At 40.4% G+C, this 16,369-nt stretch overlaps 1 protein-coding gene across 1 annotated transcript in view; it reads left to right on the forward strand.

Moving 5' to 3' along the window:
• Nucleotides 1-12,111, forward strand: part of MTHFD1L (methylenetetrahydrofolate dehydrogenase (NADP+ dependent) 1 like) — a 141,165-nt gene extending 129,054 nt beyond the window's left edge. The window contains exons 27-28 of the mRNA XM_056486228.1: nt 5,384-5,492; nt 9,144-12,111. Coding sequence (XP_056342203.1) covers nt 5,384-5,473 — 90 coding nt within the window. The 3' untranslated portion in view covers nt 5,474-5,492; nt 9,144-12,111. The remainder of the gene's footprint in view (nt 1-5,383; nt 5,493-9,143) is intronic.
• The last annotated feature ends 4,258 nt before the right edge of the window (nt 12,112-16,369 follow it).

The raw sequence follows: 16,369 nt of genomic DNA on the forward strand, positions 1-16,369 counted from the left end.
CGAGCAGACTTCTGGTGGTGGATGTGTCTTCCAGAGCTCTAACTCACACTAGGAAACATTACTGAAACCCTGAGCAGAGCTCCTTCGTGCTGTGCCTCAGGATTCCAGCAAGTTCTGGCACGTTGACCATAATGCATACAGGTTTACAGCACTATTTATAAATCTCTTGAGTTTCCTCTTGTATTGTTTCTTGCTGAGGGAGTGTGGGATATGCAATTCATCCCATCAGATTTTATTGAGGAGTTATCCGCAGTCATGTGCATGCTGGATTCTCCTGAGAAACAACATCTGTTTTCTGCAGTATTTCAAGTTTGAAATGGTTCTGAGTTGTCATAGCTTGTTTAATTAACAAAAGGATACGATTCTAAAACGTGAATTACTTGCATTTCTTGTCAAACACAATGTTAACTCTATAAGCCACAGAATAGGGAGGTTTCCTCAATGAGCTAGTTGCCGATTTCTCAGTGTTTTCTAATGAGTTGTTTGCCATATTTTATGTAAGTACATATTCCTCTGGTTTTCTTTCTCTATTCAACAGAAACCATGTTATGCCTATAAAACAGACACTTCTTGTCTTATAGGTGAAAAAGACACTAAACATGAGTTGGATGTGGGCCTTGGGACCATCTGTTTTGCAAATTGTGCCATTGTGCTAACCCTGCTAAGGCATCTTAGGTTCTGTTAGGATCTTTTCATATAGATAAATGAAAATATGAATGCATGGTCGAAGGTAGGATGTCAACTGCACTGTAGGCATTTGCATGATAAAAAAAGGAAGCTAAGCAGCAGAGTTCCTCATGGGAACACAATAAACCTGGCTAGCAGAGTCTTGGTGCTTGACTGTGTACAACTGTTATGTAGATCTCATGGCCAACTCAAATTACAAGTCAACACATAACTGTAATTTAAATGAAACTTAGTTACTCTTCCAGTGACTTTGGTTGCATTTGTGGATGGGGTGTGGAGCAACACTTTCATATGGCTTTCTTGAAAATAATTGGCATTCTCCATTTGTAAGGAAGTTCATTATGGTTTTTTTGTTCAGTCATATGAGTAAACTGCTGGAGGATCATAAATGCCTAATATAACAGTAGCCTTCAGGCATTCTTAACTAAAATTGTATTTTATCTTCCACCAGCTGTGCATTTCCACGAGTGTAAATGATCCTTGGGATAAGCTGACTGTAAGACTTGCTGCTCTTGCCTCCTAAACACAGAATGCCATAGTAACAAATAGCATTGTATTTTGCAATTCATCTTTCTGCAGTTGATTTGGATGTATAGACAGTTGCACAGTTTGTAGAGAAAATGGTCTGTTCCTAGAAAACTAGCTCCTAGTAATTCCTAAATTATTTGTATAACTTTTTTTCTTTTTTCCCTGCATGAAGCATTCATATGAATTGCATTAAGCCTAAAGCTACCAAGCTTATGTCTTGTATTTTCCTTCTCCCAGGGAAAGTGTGATAATAGCAGTTTTATTGAAATTAAGTACTGATTATTTCAGCCATCTAAATCCAGTTTGTGATTTTCAGTGGATTACATGCTGTCATTCTCCACTTCTTACCCTGTTCTTTTCTCACAGCCATGCTGTGCAGCATTGCATAGCTACCAATCTACAACCCAAATGTTGTTATATTAAAATGGAGAGTTGTGCTGCTCTCTGGGCAATATACAGAGGATGTATATTTTATGAGATGCCAAGCAAGCTGCTGTCTTACTATAAATTTCTGTGGGTTTTTCTCATGCTGAACATATCTGCTAATTACCAAAGTGATTTAGATTTTTAAGCATATTTTTTCTTTCATGGTTCATTCTGCTTTTTTCAAGTTTTAAAGGTGAAGTAATTTTAGTAATTAGTTATTTCAGGAAGCCTTGGAGAGGTGGAGATAGTCTGTTGGGCACTGTGCAGGTACAGAATGTGCTACAGCCAGGGAATGTTTGGCTTTCCACTTCCTTGCACAGAAATTTGGGCTCTGGTTACTGAGGGCATGGAGAGGGATCCCTCTGGATCATGCCTTCTGGAGTAAAGACCATCTCACTTATTAATGCCTTCATTCAGCATCATGGAAAATTGTGAGAGGGAAGATCATCCTGAGCCTGCAGCCATGAGGAAAGCCGGTCAGGTGAAGCCTCCCTGCAGCCTTGCAGCAGACTGAGCCCTCTTTTCTTTCCTGCCTTTGTGGCTGAAGGAGAGAAATGGAGGCTGGAGAGGGAATAATTGGTAGTACTCTCCTCAGCCAACCATCTCCTCCTATTGGCCTTGAAGTAATGAAAAAGGGAAAGATTATTCTGTATGTTACCTCTGTGTGTACAGATAATGAGAGCAGAGAGTAATGATCATAAATCTACATGGCTTTGCCTGCTTGAAAGTCTAGGCCATGGGAAAAATGACAGTACATAGTTTATTTTCAGTCTGTAATTCACATAAGTATTTGTCCCAGAGTGTTTCTTCTGGATGGTTTGTTTTTTGGTTTTTTTTGCCTTGTACTTCATTTTATGCAGCAGTAGTTTTAATTCAAATGAACCTATTCCCTTTTGTTGACTTCAGTTTTCAATATGAGAATAGTTGTGTTTCCCAAACCAGCAATAAGCTGGTTTGATATTTACATTTTTTAAAATGTTTTTTAATAACTTTTCATTAGTTAATACAGTAGAGTTATACTGATGTAGAACTGTGCCTATGAAAGAAAAAAAAAAAAAGAAAAAGGGAAAACTCTTCTAAATTTTCTAAAAAATAGTTTAAAAAATAACTTGGATTTTGGGAGTTTGTTTTCAGATGTGGAACTGCCATATACAAAGTAACCAGAAAGTTGTCTTTGGCAATTTGTTCATTCCCCTCCCAGTGAGATGTAATTCATTAAGGCAGTTCCTTGTCAAACATTAACTCAGAAACTGGAAGGAATCTGAGGCCGAAAATAATTAAGTAACCCTAATGATGTAGTAGTTCAACTACCCTGGCCAATGGATAAAGAATAATAGCAAGGTGTTTTAGTACTTAGCTGAGATGCCAAGGCAATGTCAGCCAATAAATGATGTCATGCAGTCGGAGGCAGGGTTTGGTCCACGCAAAATGACAGTTTTGTCTTTTAATCCTACTACATACCATAACAAAACATCAGGAAGGACTATATTTAAAAACAGAGGAAATGTACCGAGCCACTAGCAGAGCTCATTGCATTGTTTTTCCCCTGAGCTAGATCTCAAGTGAGATGATGGCTGTGCCAGTACTGAGCTCCCAAGGCGCCTTTCCCCCTTCTCAGAATGGGATTAACCTCTGAAATGGCAGCAGCATTCACTCTCTGGAGTAAATGGCACTGTGCTGGGGAGGTCTTACATTTTGCTGGTATTCCCATGATGGAGTCATTACCTAAGTGTTTGGAGCAAAGCTGAAGCATAAGGGAGATCCTGACCCCTTCCCTGAATATGCAGCAGGTCAGGTTGACAGGATGAAAGACAGAGCGAAGGGTGTGTGAGTCTGGCACTCTGGAGCAGCTAGGATGGTGGTCATAAGATTTTCCTCTTTGTAGGCCAGTTATCCTGTTGGGGCTTGCCTTTGGCCAGAGCAAACACTGTAGCTGAGCTGTGCTTGCTGGGGAATTGGGGAGGATGGAGGGAGGAGGTTGCCTGGCTTTGAGCTCTGTGCTGGAGGGCTGGAGGTGATGGCTGGCCACAGTCTACACTGGCTGCTCCCCTGGGGCTGGCTGTGATCTGGTCATGTGGTGAGCACATTTAGTTCATCAGCCAACCAGCCCTGGCCACAAAAACATGTACTGACAGCAGTTCAGTGTGTTGAACAAGGTTGGTTGCAGTAAGATCATTCCAGGGGTTCCCAGGGTGAAACTTCCCTCTTCCAGCAAGCTGTTTCAGCTCGCTCATGAAGACAGACCCTAGTCTGACCCTTTCTGTAGGTTATTGTGTTTGGACTGTTTCTCAAGCCAGTATATTTTTTCTTCCTACACAGCCATGTTTGAAGGTTACTTCCTGTGGTCAGGTTAACCACCAGTTTTCATGAACTCTGCTGACTTGCCCTGGTGAAAAGTTTGTTCCTCAAAATCTAGCAAATAAGTTTTAATGCTTAAAGACTCTCAGCCAACAAGCAGTCAAAAGAAGTTGAATTTCAGGTTTGTTTTGACAGATTGTTAGGTCTTTCATCAATGTAGGTATTAATATAGGGCCTATTATAGAAGAGGCATTCTCCACTTTCTCCACTTATGAGGTTAAGATATCAAAAGGGTTTAAGGAGTCGTTAAGCCCAAATGTTCTTTTTATAGTTCCTTGAATTAGTGGAAATACAGTGAGATATTCAGGGTGTGAATCCAAAGTGACCCGAGTTGGTCCAAACGGGTCCTGTGTTAAAACTGCCCCACAGGCACAGCCTTTACACTGTGTCAGTGGTGGCACTGGGAATAGGGCAGCCCTTCCTGGCTTTAGGGGCTGAAACAGGAGAAAATGAAGCAGATCAAACGCCAGCATCATTCTGCCAAACCTGTTCTCCAAACATCTCCTTTGCAAGGGAGAAGCAAGGAGTCCTGAGGCAGGGAGCTGGGAAATGGGGGAACCTCTGATTTAAAGGGGCTTAAACTGTTGTGGGGCACCTCAAGATTACCATGTCAGCCATGTGCCTTTAATTGCTAAAAATGCCAATTTCAAATAATAGTATGAGTACCCTGAGCAGAGCTGTAGTTAACTGTGTAATTTAACTCTGTGAAACTATTGATATGTTTAAGAGTATGCAGATGCTAGTGTCTTATGCTAGATCAGGATCTTAATTATGCATAGTTTGAGATAATTGGGTTGCTTTAGCTTCATATCTCAGCCTGTTAATTCTAACTACTAAATTAGGATTCAGCTGTAATTCCTGTATGTTTAGTAGAACTATTTCAATTTGCTTCTGACATTAGGTAAATGTTGTGATTAATTCTGCGTCTGTATTCTGGTTTTCACTGGGAGAGGTCTGAATTCAACACATTCATATCACTGGGCAAATTCAGACAATTGCATCTTTGCCCTTTGCTGTGTGAATTTTTTTTTTTTCAGGAGATATAAAAGGATAAATGTTCTGGATAGATATTTTGAAGAACAAGCAAGTCCAAAGGGTGTTCATTTTGTTATAGAATTTGTTCTTGGGCTGCTGTGCTAGCCTGTATTTTGTGGCTTTTGTTTTCTCTTTCTTGCCTTTTAGAAGTTCATACTTAAAATTCATCAAAAAAGTACCAAGTTTGACATTTTTAACAGAAACAAAAAAACGTGGTAAAGATCACATCTGTGGTTGAGCCTGTGATGAACAATCCAACCTTTCTCTTAATCTAAGGTTTACATGCAAGGGTAGACTGATGATCTGCTCACAGGTGCAGGAGTATAACTGAGTGTCATTGTTTCCACAGATGAGCACCATGCCAGGACTGCCCACAAGGTCGTGCTTCTATGACATTGACCTTGACCCCGTCACGGAGGAAGTGAAAGGATTGTTTTGAGAGTGACATCCAAATTCAGGTTGGTCAACAGCCTTCATCTTCGTGTTCCAGCCTGGGGGAGGATGTTTGTGCCTAGTATATGTGTGAGAAGGGTTGTCAGGAGTTTATCTAGGCTCTAGTTCCAATGAGGATTTCAGACACTTTGGGGGTGTATTTCATAATGTGCAGTTTATCACATGGGTTTCTCATTTGCTAAAGGGTGACTGGCACTTCGCTCTTGTCCACTAATGGTGCCTTTGGGATTTCCTGGCACTGTCAGTTTGGCATCAGGAGGAGCCAGCTCTGCAACAGTACTGCTCTTGGCTATGGAAAAAGCCAGTCTGAAGAAACCATGTCATCTTACCTCAAAAGAAATACTCTTTGATGCTGCACTCACGTGGCAGTGTGTGTCTGTCATTACTTAGATATCACGGAAGTATTTCTCAGTTTGTTCATGAGCTCTGCTTTGTTTTTTCATGTTTTGTTTTCATAGCTGCTGTCATCTCTCTCAAATGGTAATAAGCCTTTCAGGAACACAAAGCTGTCCTCTTAGCCTGTTTTTCATGCTGGATTCTTTCCCTTTTCCTGGAAGGTTGCTGTTCCTCCACCACCTCCTCCCTTTCTCTAAGTACTTAATCTTCTTGGTGTCCTGCTTTAATTTTGTGCAGCACATGTTCCTCACTTAAAAATACAAGATGTTATGAAAATATTTCATGCTCCTCCATTTTAACCTTTTAACATAATAAGTGGAGTAACAGAGAATGTAACCCTGACTGAAACAAACCATGTGTGCCTGTCATGGGTTCTCTCCTTTCATCACTTAGCTCTCTCCCCCAATAGATTGGTCTGGAGCAAAAGGGTTTTTCTTTTTTTAAGACAGAGCAACACTATTACTATGAGCTAATAGGACTGTGATGGGACCCCAGATCAGCCACAGCTTTGAGGTGGATGTGCCCAGGTGCTTCAGCCCTGCTTTAGCAATCCTTTCTTACTGTGGATTGAGAGAAATCCACATTTCTATCCATTTTCTATTTCTGTGTTTTGATGGATTGTTCATAGGAGGGGAGAGGTTTGCACAACCCAGCCAGACCAAGTGAACTGCTCACTTGCCCACACACTCACATGAATGCTACAAAGTTCACAAAAAATCTGGTGAGAGCAGATTCTGCCAGTTTGTGTGTGCCAGTCAAGACAAGCAAAAAGCACCTAGCTTGAAAGTTATCCTGCATTACCTCTAATTACCTGTATGCAAACCAGCCCTGACTGTTCTGTGGCTGGGTAGTGTTGCACATAGCACTCCTTGGCATAGATCCCATTTTTGTTATGATTCTCATGATATGTCTGACAGCTTCATGCATACATATTGATTCATCATGTGTCAGCCATGTAATTGCTTCTGAATCATTTGGAATTACTGTAGAATCCTAATGTAAAATCTATATGCAGATTCACATTGTCTGCTTAATTGGGTGTTTGCTGCCTAGTCTTACACAAATCCATCCAAACCTGATGAGTTTAGAAGAATAACAGTAATTAAGCAGACAAAATACTCCATTCCAACTCTTAAGACCTTTCATTGGAAGATGTGCATGAAATGAAAATGTTAAACTTGACTTTTAGTCAGTGATGGTGTTCTGTCAGATGTAAAAAGAAATGCTAACAAATAACAAAAACATAATAGGTAGGAAATAACATATATATAGCCAACTGTTAATAAATTATTTTAATTTCATTATGGAGGTATTCTTGGCATCTGACAGATGAATGATTCATTAAGCTTAAGCCTTTTAATGAAAAAAACAGCTTGATTATATATATTTTTCATCAATATAGGCACATGGTCACCTGTGATCCTACCTTTAACAATCTAAATAAATGCCATGAGAGTAGGTAATACCCTGTGAGCAACACACAAGGTAGTTAAGTGTTCATTAGCTCTCAAATTCTTCTGGTTTGTGTGCTAGATTTGTACATTGCTAATTTTGGAAAAAGAGAAAAGTAATATTCCTGTGTAGTCTCTACTCCCAACTTTCTGTGGAGAGATCTTTGTTTTCATATTTTCACTGAAGTGAACCCACACTGTTGGTGATATTACACCTTGAGGTCTTTGTGGGTTTGTTTCTGAGATGGCAGATCAAGGGACTCTTCTTCATTTAATTTGAATTCTTCAGCATTTTAGTGTATGAAGTAATATTACTAATAATATGGTGTTTTGCCAGCTCATTACAGCTGATTCAGATCTTTAAGATGCTTTAATTGAAAAATATTTAGAAATTGGTAGAAGAACTGCAGATGTTTTATTATAAACATGCTTGCAGAGCTGAGAACAGTTTTTAGTGTGCAGTTAATATCCTCCTCTGCAATGTATATCTTCCTCAGGCCTGTGAAAGAGATACAGGCAGAAGTTCCTGCTTCTCAGGATGCTCTGTGAGGCTCTGGCTGGGCTGAAATACTGGGTGTCATTTGCCACTGATTTTTCTCTACCACTTCACACCAGTCATTTGAACATGCTCTAAAAAGTCATAGAAGAAAAAAAGTTATCATAACAGTCAGCTCTGGTTTTCTTTGTTGACAAATAGCCAATACATGGACACACGATATTGCAGCCTTTCTGTAGGAGCAACATGATCTATCAAAAAAAAAAATGAAACATTAGTATACAGAAATGAACCCAAAGGAATCTGACTAGTCCTTCATCCCTGGCCACTGTCCTATTTAAATTACACTGCCCAACTCATACACTAAGAAAATTGAAATTGTTTCCTTAGGAGCTGTCTGTAGAGAGCACCAGTCAGGTTAAGTCTTACATGGAGACAAGTCTGCCAATAGGAAAAAATTAAATTAAAAAAAAAGTAGTATTTGCTCAGTGAGGGGAAGATGCAAACTGGACCTGCACAAGTAAAGTCTGTTAAGGACCCTGGGAGCACTAAGGATCTCTCTAATTTAATCAGTGGCAGTAGGTGCCTGCTCTTACTGTGCAGGCTTTGAGTATCTGGGTGGATGGCAGCAATGGGGAAATTGTTCTCAGCTGATTGTGAGTTCCTAAGGCTGCCACTGTCCACAGTGTCTGATGTATTCCTGCACTCTTCTCTTCAAAACTATCACAGCATCAGAATTATTTTAATACACAACATGGATACTTTGCCACCCTCAGAGCTTTTCTGAACTTGAGGGGAATTTCCAGAGCTCTGCCTGTGAGCATCTTCATGGCCATAAAGAAGTGCATAAGAGCAGGAGACCAAAACTGGTGTTCTAAAATTGCAAACTATTTGTTCGATGTTTTCATCTTAATTTATTCAGATATGAATAGAAAGTGTTTTAAGACCCTTCCTTTATATCCACAAAACTGAGCCAATGAAAAAAAAATTATTTCTTTTAGTTGCATTCCACAGTATTAACTTTCAGTCAGCAACAATTACTACAGTAATGTGCAGTCTGAAGTCTGTATCATGCTGGCGTACGAGTACAGATTTTTGTTTCTCACCTAGAAAGCTACACAGATAATGAATAGGAGGTTTATATGGCATAGCTATACATTTTTGTTTGTTATGGTTAAGGCAAAATTATCCCATTTCGCTGAAGCACTCATTTTAGGTTGCGACGCTTTTTTTTTTTTTTTTTTTTTTTTTTTTTTAAAGAAAGCAAAGATATCTTGTTCCAATGTATAAATTTCTTATCTTTGTCATTTCAGAAGCCTGAAAATTAAGAACTGCAACTTTCCTGTTTCCTGCAAGTAGAAGACAAAAAAATGAATCTGAAATATTCCTGTTATGTGTCTCTGGAGGAATGTCAAGATAGACCAAAGAGCAAAAGTTTACTCTTTCTTCAGACTAGTTTTTATGATGAAATATAGCTGGAAGGTTAAAAAACAAAACAAAACAACAAAAAACCCCACCATTAAAAAAAAAAACTAACCCAGCAAGCTAAAGTTTTACTCGCTGTAATGCAGGAAGCTCTTTACTGGGGCTTACGCTTGTTTGTGGATAAAATGACATTGAAAAGGAGCAGTTTTTCAAATCAGAGTTTTTGTCTTTTCTCAGAGGAGTGTACAGAAGTATTTCCTTTATCTTGGCTATCTACTAAAAACTTGTGTAAACATGATTCTGCTGTGTGACCAAGCCTATTTCTCTTTGAAAAGTACACTTTTGCTCCTGGCATTCAAGAGCTGAAACTACACACAGATTAACTGCACATTTCTGAGTTATCGTCAAGCGTTGCTCTGGATGCGTTTGGGCAACAGCCAAGCGTCAAGCAAGGAAGATATTAAACAGAGAAAGAACAGAGCATGTATTTTGTAAAAAGTTTTTAATGTGTAATTTGTTTCCTTGTTGGGCAAAGATCTTTTGAAACACTTAAGCCATAGCTGTCTTGTATCCATAGGTCTGTCTTTATCCGAAGCGTGTGTTACAGGCTGTCCAGCTGATTATGTGCTTGTTGTGGGGAAGCTGGCTGTTCAGACGGGGTACTGCTCTTTCTGAAGGCTGTTTTGCTCCTGTTCATGGCTAATGAAGCCTCCTGCTGTGCTGGCTGCCGACCTAGAGTTTGTCCCTGGCAGTACACAACGGCCCAGTAACAACAGAGGAACGTCCATCAAGCAGGGATGTGGACAGGGCACAGCTTTTTTCTGCTTCAGTTTGCAGGTTTTAACGACCATGCTTGGAAAAGTGGAGGGTATTTCCATTTGAAGGGGCATTCAAACAAGTTGAATTGCAAACCATGTGCTCTAATTTGTCTCAGTAACTTCACTTTCCTAAAACCTGTAGCAAAACAAGCCTTAAGCACAGGATACTGCATTTAACTTTCCAAGCTGCTACTCCTCAGGAAACTCTTGCTGACTGACTGTTGGTCCCTTCAATAACAAAAATGTGGCAGAACAATAGGGTGAATCGAGACAATAGGCAATTGTTTTTTTAGGTAAAAAGCGGTGAAATAATGATGAGAGAGTTTATTTTCCTGGTGACGTTTTCCATCCTGTCGCTTTGCTCTGCTTACGCACATCTGCATGTTATGGGCTTTTGCAGTGTAGCCTTGGTTCCCTTCCACAGAGCCACATTTGGAGACTTAATTATCTCAGGAACTCTGTAGTAATTGAGGGGTTTGTTTTGGTTCTTAAAATCATGCTTCGTTATTTATAAACTCAAAACTATAATTATGGACAGTAGAGCAAACTGGGGACAATTAATTGTGCCTTCCCTGGAGTAGCACGGAAATGTCTGCTGACTGCATTTCAGTGCTATTCATAGTGTGGTCCTCCAGCACCATGGGGATTGCTGTGAAGATAAATTTAAATGTAAAAACTAGAGCAATTTAATATTTTATCCTTACTAGACGATAGAGCTCATAACAGCCTAGATTGTGGATGCTTTAATTACACTGGGGCATGACAAACATGGTAAGTAGAAAGTCAGATGCTGGGAAGAAAGATTTCTCATATTTTCTATTAAATTGTGCCACAAAATACAACTCAGTGCTATTCATACATACAACAGTGTTGTAAATTAGTTTTGCACACACTCATCTATCTAGCCAAGAATTAGCCAAAGCGTTTTGGAAGAAAATAAGTGTGGTTTCAAGACTTAGTTTTCCTAGTAGCTTCCTTACAGGAAAAATAAACAAGGTTTTCCCTCCATTTTGTCCTAAGGAATTCAGAAAATACATAATTGTGCCTTTCTAGGAGTCACTGTGGTTCCCCTGCAGGTGGACTGGAATTGTCCCCGTGCAGTGCAGGATACTAAATGTGGCTCTAGCTGATTGCCTGTGAAGCTTCCCTATGGATGTGGATGTTCCAGCAACAAGTTTTATAAGTAATCTCATGCTGCTGTTTGCTACTTTCTGTAGTGTTGTCTCCATTTTATTCCTTCAGGCCGCACATAACACTGGGACCAATTATCTGCCCCATCACTCTCTCCCTAAAACAACACTCCAGCTTTAGTTGAGAATTGACAAACATCCTGTAATTTTTCTACTGTGATGTGCACAAGATGTGTTATATTGTTTACATAGCTTCAGTAATTCAAGGAAAGCTGAAGTGACCCACTTGTCTTTTGTCATAGCTTTTCCCCCACCCCATCTAGTTAACTAGCTCCAAAATTTCTCAAGCTATTGCATTTTTGGTCCTTTGTCATGATTCAAAGGGATTGAGCTATTGGCCACCAACTGAGCTGCAGAAACTGACACAATATGTTCACTGGGGCCACCCTGATTCTGAGCCTTTCCTCCAGAAGAGTTTAAGGTGAAAACTTTTTAAGATCACTCTTATTGGTAGGTGTGTCGCTTGTTACATGGAGTGACTGTGGGACTAATTTTTCTGCGTCTACTCTGAGCAATGTTGACACATGGCAGAACTGCAGTTTTGTAAGGCAGCTTGCCAGGCTAATCCCTGCGTTTGCTGAAATGTGTCTAGCACCATGTGGTTGTTTATTATCAGAAGATCTGCTTTCTGTAGTGACTGATTACTTTGTTATTGCTACTGTGGAACTGATTCTGCAATGACATTGAAATGCTTCAGAATACATGCAACAGGTTTCTTCATTTGTAGTTTGAAATTGAAGCTTCCAGAATTTCAGTTGCCATGATCATGAAAATAAAGTCTGTGTTCTAACATTTCGTTTGCAAGTGGTGCCTGTCTGAATTCATTAATAAATACATGCATTATTTAATATTGTTCTCTCTGTGTGATCTTGTCTACTTAAATAGTGACTTTTTTTAAATTCCTCATAAGCCACTTAGCCTTGTCATGCCCATGTCTCCAGCTAAACACAGCTATGGAAGGAGAGCAGCTCAGCCACACTGGGGTGAAGATGTGAGCTAAGCACACGACTCTTACCTGGCTTCCCCAAACCCAGGAAAGTATTTGGTGCCTGGCTGTTGACACAAAGGGCCATGCACTGGAGGGTTGTCCATAGGTTCTTCTCTATCAGTACAGTTCTTTTGAAGTTGGTTTGTGCTTGGGGAAGGACACACTAGGCTAGCATCCTGTCCTGGTCCCAACATATCTTGCTGTTGCCTTTGGTCCTTGACATGAAGGGCTGGGTCAGATGCAAGGACACATTTCACTTCTCATTTTTCAGCTGGATTTGTGTGAAGCACTGTCAGTTACAGGAATATTATCTGTGGGCTTCTCAAGGTGGGATTCAAACACAAGTAATGCAAAAGCTTCAGGAATTATGAGTGCTAAATCATTAGGCCAGAACAGCAGAAAGCATCCAAATTAATAAAATGGGGAAGGTGGGGGAAGAATCTGAGCATGGCAGGCACATAGTGGACAATGCTCCTGTTTTCTAAATAGCTAAATGAAGTCCCAACCATGTGGTTTGCATTAGTACTGGGTTTTTAACATGCTTCTCATGGCTAGATTTCCAAACAGCTTCTCAGCAATGTTTCAGCCAGGACCTTACCATATGGAACAGGTCTCAAGCACTAGGTTTGTTCTTGGTGGCCCCTGGGTCTGCCCTGCTGACAGCCCCCCCAATCAGCCAGGGGTGAGTGTGGGAGGCATGTGCAAACTCTTCCCTCCACTGAATAACTAGGGTGGTGAGGGACTGTGTTAGCCCTTTAAACATTTCCATAGAATTTTCTTTGGAGAAAATATTTTAGAGAAAAATTTTAAGGCCAAGGTATGACCCCCTGAGAGTGCTGGAATGGAAACACTGAGAGCCCCTTCAGGCATTTGTCCTTAAACAGGACTGCTGTGCTATACATGTTACCATTCACTGCGGATTTAAGGCCAGAGTGTTTACGTAAAGTAAGCTAAATTCAAATATTTTCACAAGTGTGGTCCTAGTAATAGTTCCCTACTCCATGTGGTTGAGTGTAATGTATTACATACACACAAGCATGAGCAAGAGTCAATTTGTGCATGCAGCTTTTATGTAAAATCTTCAAAATTTTCTTCCCCAGTAAAATTTTTAACTTAAACCTTTTGAGTAATGATGGGGAGGAGCTGAACTGCTACATACCAACAGAGGCTCAGCTGGGGAAGACCCTGACAAACCTTTTTAAGTCAGCCCTGCACTGGGTGATCTCCAGGTCCTTTCCAATATAAACTGTTCCATGCTCCCAGGAGCTGAGATGTTAGCTGAAAAGTTAGCACTGAGGAAGCCCAGGGCTGGGATACACCCCCCACACACAGGCACCTTAAGAACTTCACTTTGCAGAGTACTAATGAAAAAGAGGATGTCTCAAATACAGGTCATGCCCACTTCTGTGCAGTACACTAAATCAGAGTGTAAGTTATGACATTTTAAAAGTTAAATTGTTTCCCACTGGGCAATTTCCATCATGCTCTTTCAACTCAATTACCATCAACATCTGGTCAAAGTTACATTCTTAATGCCAAATAAGAGGTTCAGCTTTTCAGGACACAGCCTGTAAGTTAGTTGCTCATATAATGCAGTCCCTGCATGTTCTTATCACACACACAGCTTATATTTATTCTCCAGAAAAATACAATTATGGCTGTATCTGTACAAAACGTGCTTTATGTACATGACATAGGTACACCACTATATGAACTCCAGAATATTTCCTTCCATTTTCTTTTCTGAGGAAAGGCTGAAGGGGAAAACAGAGAGGAGGATGTCTGACTTGGGACAGCTTTCAGACAGAGAGAATCTCTGCAAGGACACAAAGTCCCTTTATTCACTGGTTCTGTGCTTGGGGGCTCCAGCTCATCTCCATCACCCTGGTGTCTCCATTGCAGTCAGAAAAAGTTATATTTGCCAGCCTGTTGGTTTTTTTCAAGGGTTTGAGGTAAGTGAACTCTCCCTGAGAGAGGTTTCTGGGGAGAGCAACAAAACCAACATCTAACTCCAATCTGGTCTTTATGGCATTAGCTTGAGGTGGCAGTTTAATGAACCAAGCCCTCCTCATCAGTGCCATACAGAGGTTGATTTTTCCCCTATTTAGAATGTTCCACCACTGTCATTCAGTGTCAGACATTAATACCTGGTGAAAGCTTGTTCTGTATCTGCAGATAAAATCCTAATTCTGCCTCTCGAACTACTGAAAGTCAGGAAGACTTTAAATCTCAGTCAGTAAGAACCAAGTAAAGTCATTTAACTCTCAATAGTATGGGGAAAATGAAAAATAATAAAAGAAGAAAAACTATGAAGGAACAAAGCACAGGAATCCAGTTCACTCTTTTGGGATAGATTTGTATGAAAGAAGTTGTAAATCAAGGTGAGTCTGAGAAGCAATTTCACTACATCTCACATAAAAAATTCCTTTAAGTGGAGCAGTGTATAACTTAGCACCAACAGTTCTGAAGAAGGCTATATATAAAACCAAAGTACATTTAACTGCAAATTGCTGCTGAAAAGGGAACTTTTAATACTAACTTGATATTAAAGAGATACACTAAATCAGCACAATGTACTGAAGTGTAACTAAGAAATGGTAGCTAAAGAGATGACCAGCAAGAGAAAAATGTCATCAGTTAAAAAAAAAAAAAAATAAATAAAATAAAAAAAAAAGAAAAATTCAGAATAGCTTCTGAGATAATAAAACACTTGGACAGTTAATGTTGCTGGAGATGACCAAGAGCCAATTCATAGCAAGGTGCTGTAAGCTGTTCCCCACCAAATCTCCTTCACAGTACGGATTACCAGATCCCCAGAGACAGGAGGAAGACCTTGCATTGAGCTTGTGCCTGGCATCACCTACAGCAAGTGCAGGGGATCAGAAGAGTGGCACAATTTGAGCCCAGAGAGGGGGGAGGCTCCAGGCTCAGAATCCTGGATTTACTGAGTCCTCCTCATACGTGCCTCCTCTGTGCCAGGTCACTGCAACAGATAACCTCACCTTGGCTAAATTTGGACATCTCTACCCCACGACTGCAGTTACTCAGCAACAAACAAACCACACACCAGCCTGGAAGCAGAAGTGGAAGAGTTATACCCAGTACGATTTAAACACGTCTGGGAGCTGTGCAGACAACCTGCGATTATCAAACCAAGAGTTTCACGAGCTGTTTAAAAGACAGATGGTTTATTTTTCTAACTCTTCAGAAAGGACCAAGAGCATCCTCATCCAACACCCTGCTTGGGGAAGGAGTGCTTGAGTGCAAAAATGATTCCTTAAAACATTGCTTTTCTGCTGGTATTCCAGTTTTGTCCATTTAAGCTCTGACAAAAGAAAAAAGTCCAAAACTTCACTCTGTCCCAGTGAGAGGATCCCATCAAATATATTTGTGTTATCTACAAATGGATTCTTACCCCAAACATTTCTAATGCTCAGGTTTTTCCACTGTTTGAAGACAAGTGGTAGGAACAAACTGACAGGAGAATACACTGTTTAATCCTGTATAAGCAATGATGAAGTGAACCTACAGAGCCAAATCCAAACATTTAGAGAGACAAGCCTGGATGCACAGGAGCAATTTGGCTTGCGTACTTGGGGAAACATGTTTGGGGAGGAGGTTTTTCATAACTCCTGTGAAGTGGCTGTAATACCCAGCTGTGGCAGGGTGACATGCTGGGAGAGCTATACCTTACTTAGTGCAACTGAAACGGAAACAGTCCAAGTAACCATTTACTCATCTACATAAACTTGAACCTTAAATTTAGCAGCATTTCACCTTTTGACCTAGAATTTCACATTGCCTCAACCAGCTTGACTTGAGCCTGAACAGCTACAGAAATGTTTACAGCCATCTGCTGCAACAGGACAGAAGAAAACCTCGCCTGGATCTTGAAACCAATGTCTGGGGACTGTTCAGACAGACAGACAGTCAGCATTGGATCCATGGGACTCACTGCAGACATCTGCCATCATGCCACCAAGCCCAAGGGCTGGCCAGAGCACCCCACCCTGCAAAGAGGGAAAATCCTGCTTCCTGCATCCCACTACCATGTAAAGATGTAGGTGTTACTATGTGGAAAGATGTGCATGACAGATGTTAAAAAAAAAACCCCAAAA

The sequence above is a fragment of the Oenanthe melanoleuca genome, chromosome 3 (genome assembly GCF_029582105.1).
Source record: "Oenanthe melanoleuca isolate GR-GAL-2019-014 chromosome 3, OMel1.0, whole genome shotgun sequence".
Lineage (NCBI taxonomy): Eukaryota > Metazoa > Chordata > Aves > Passeriformes > Muscicapidae > Oenanthe > Oenanthe melanoleuca.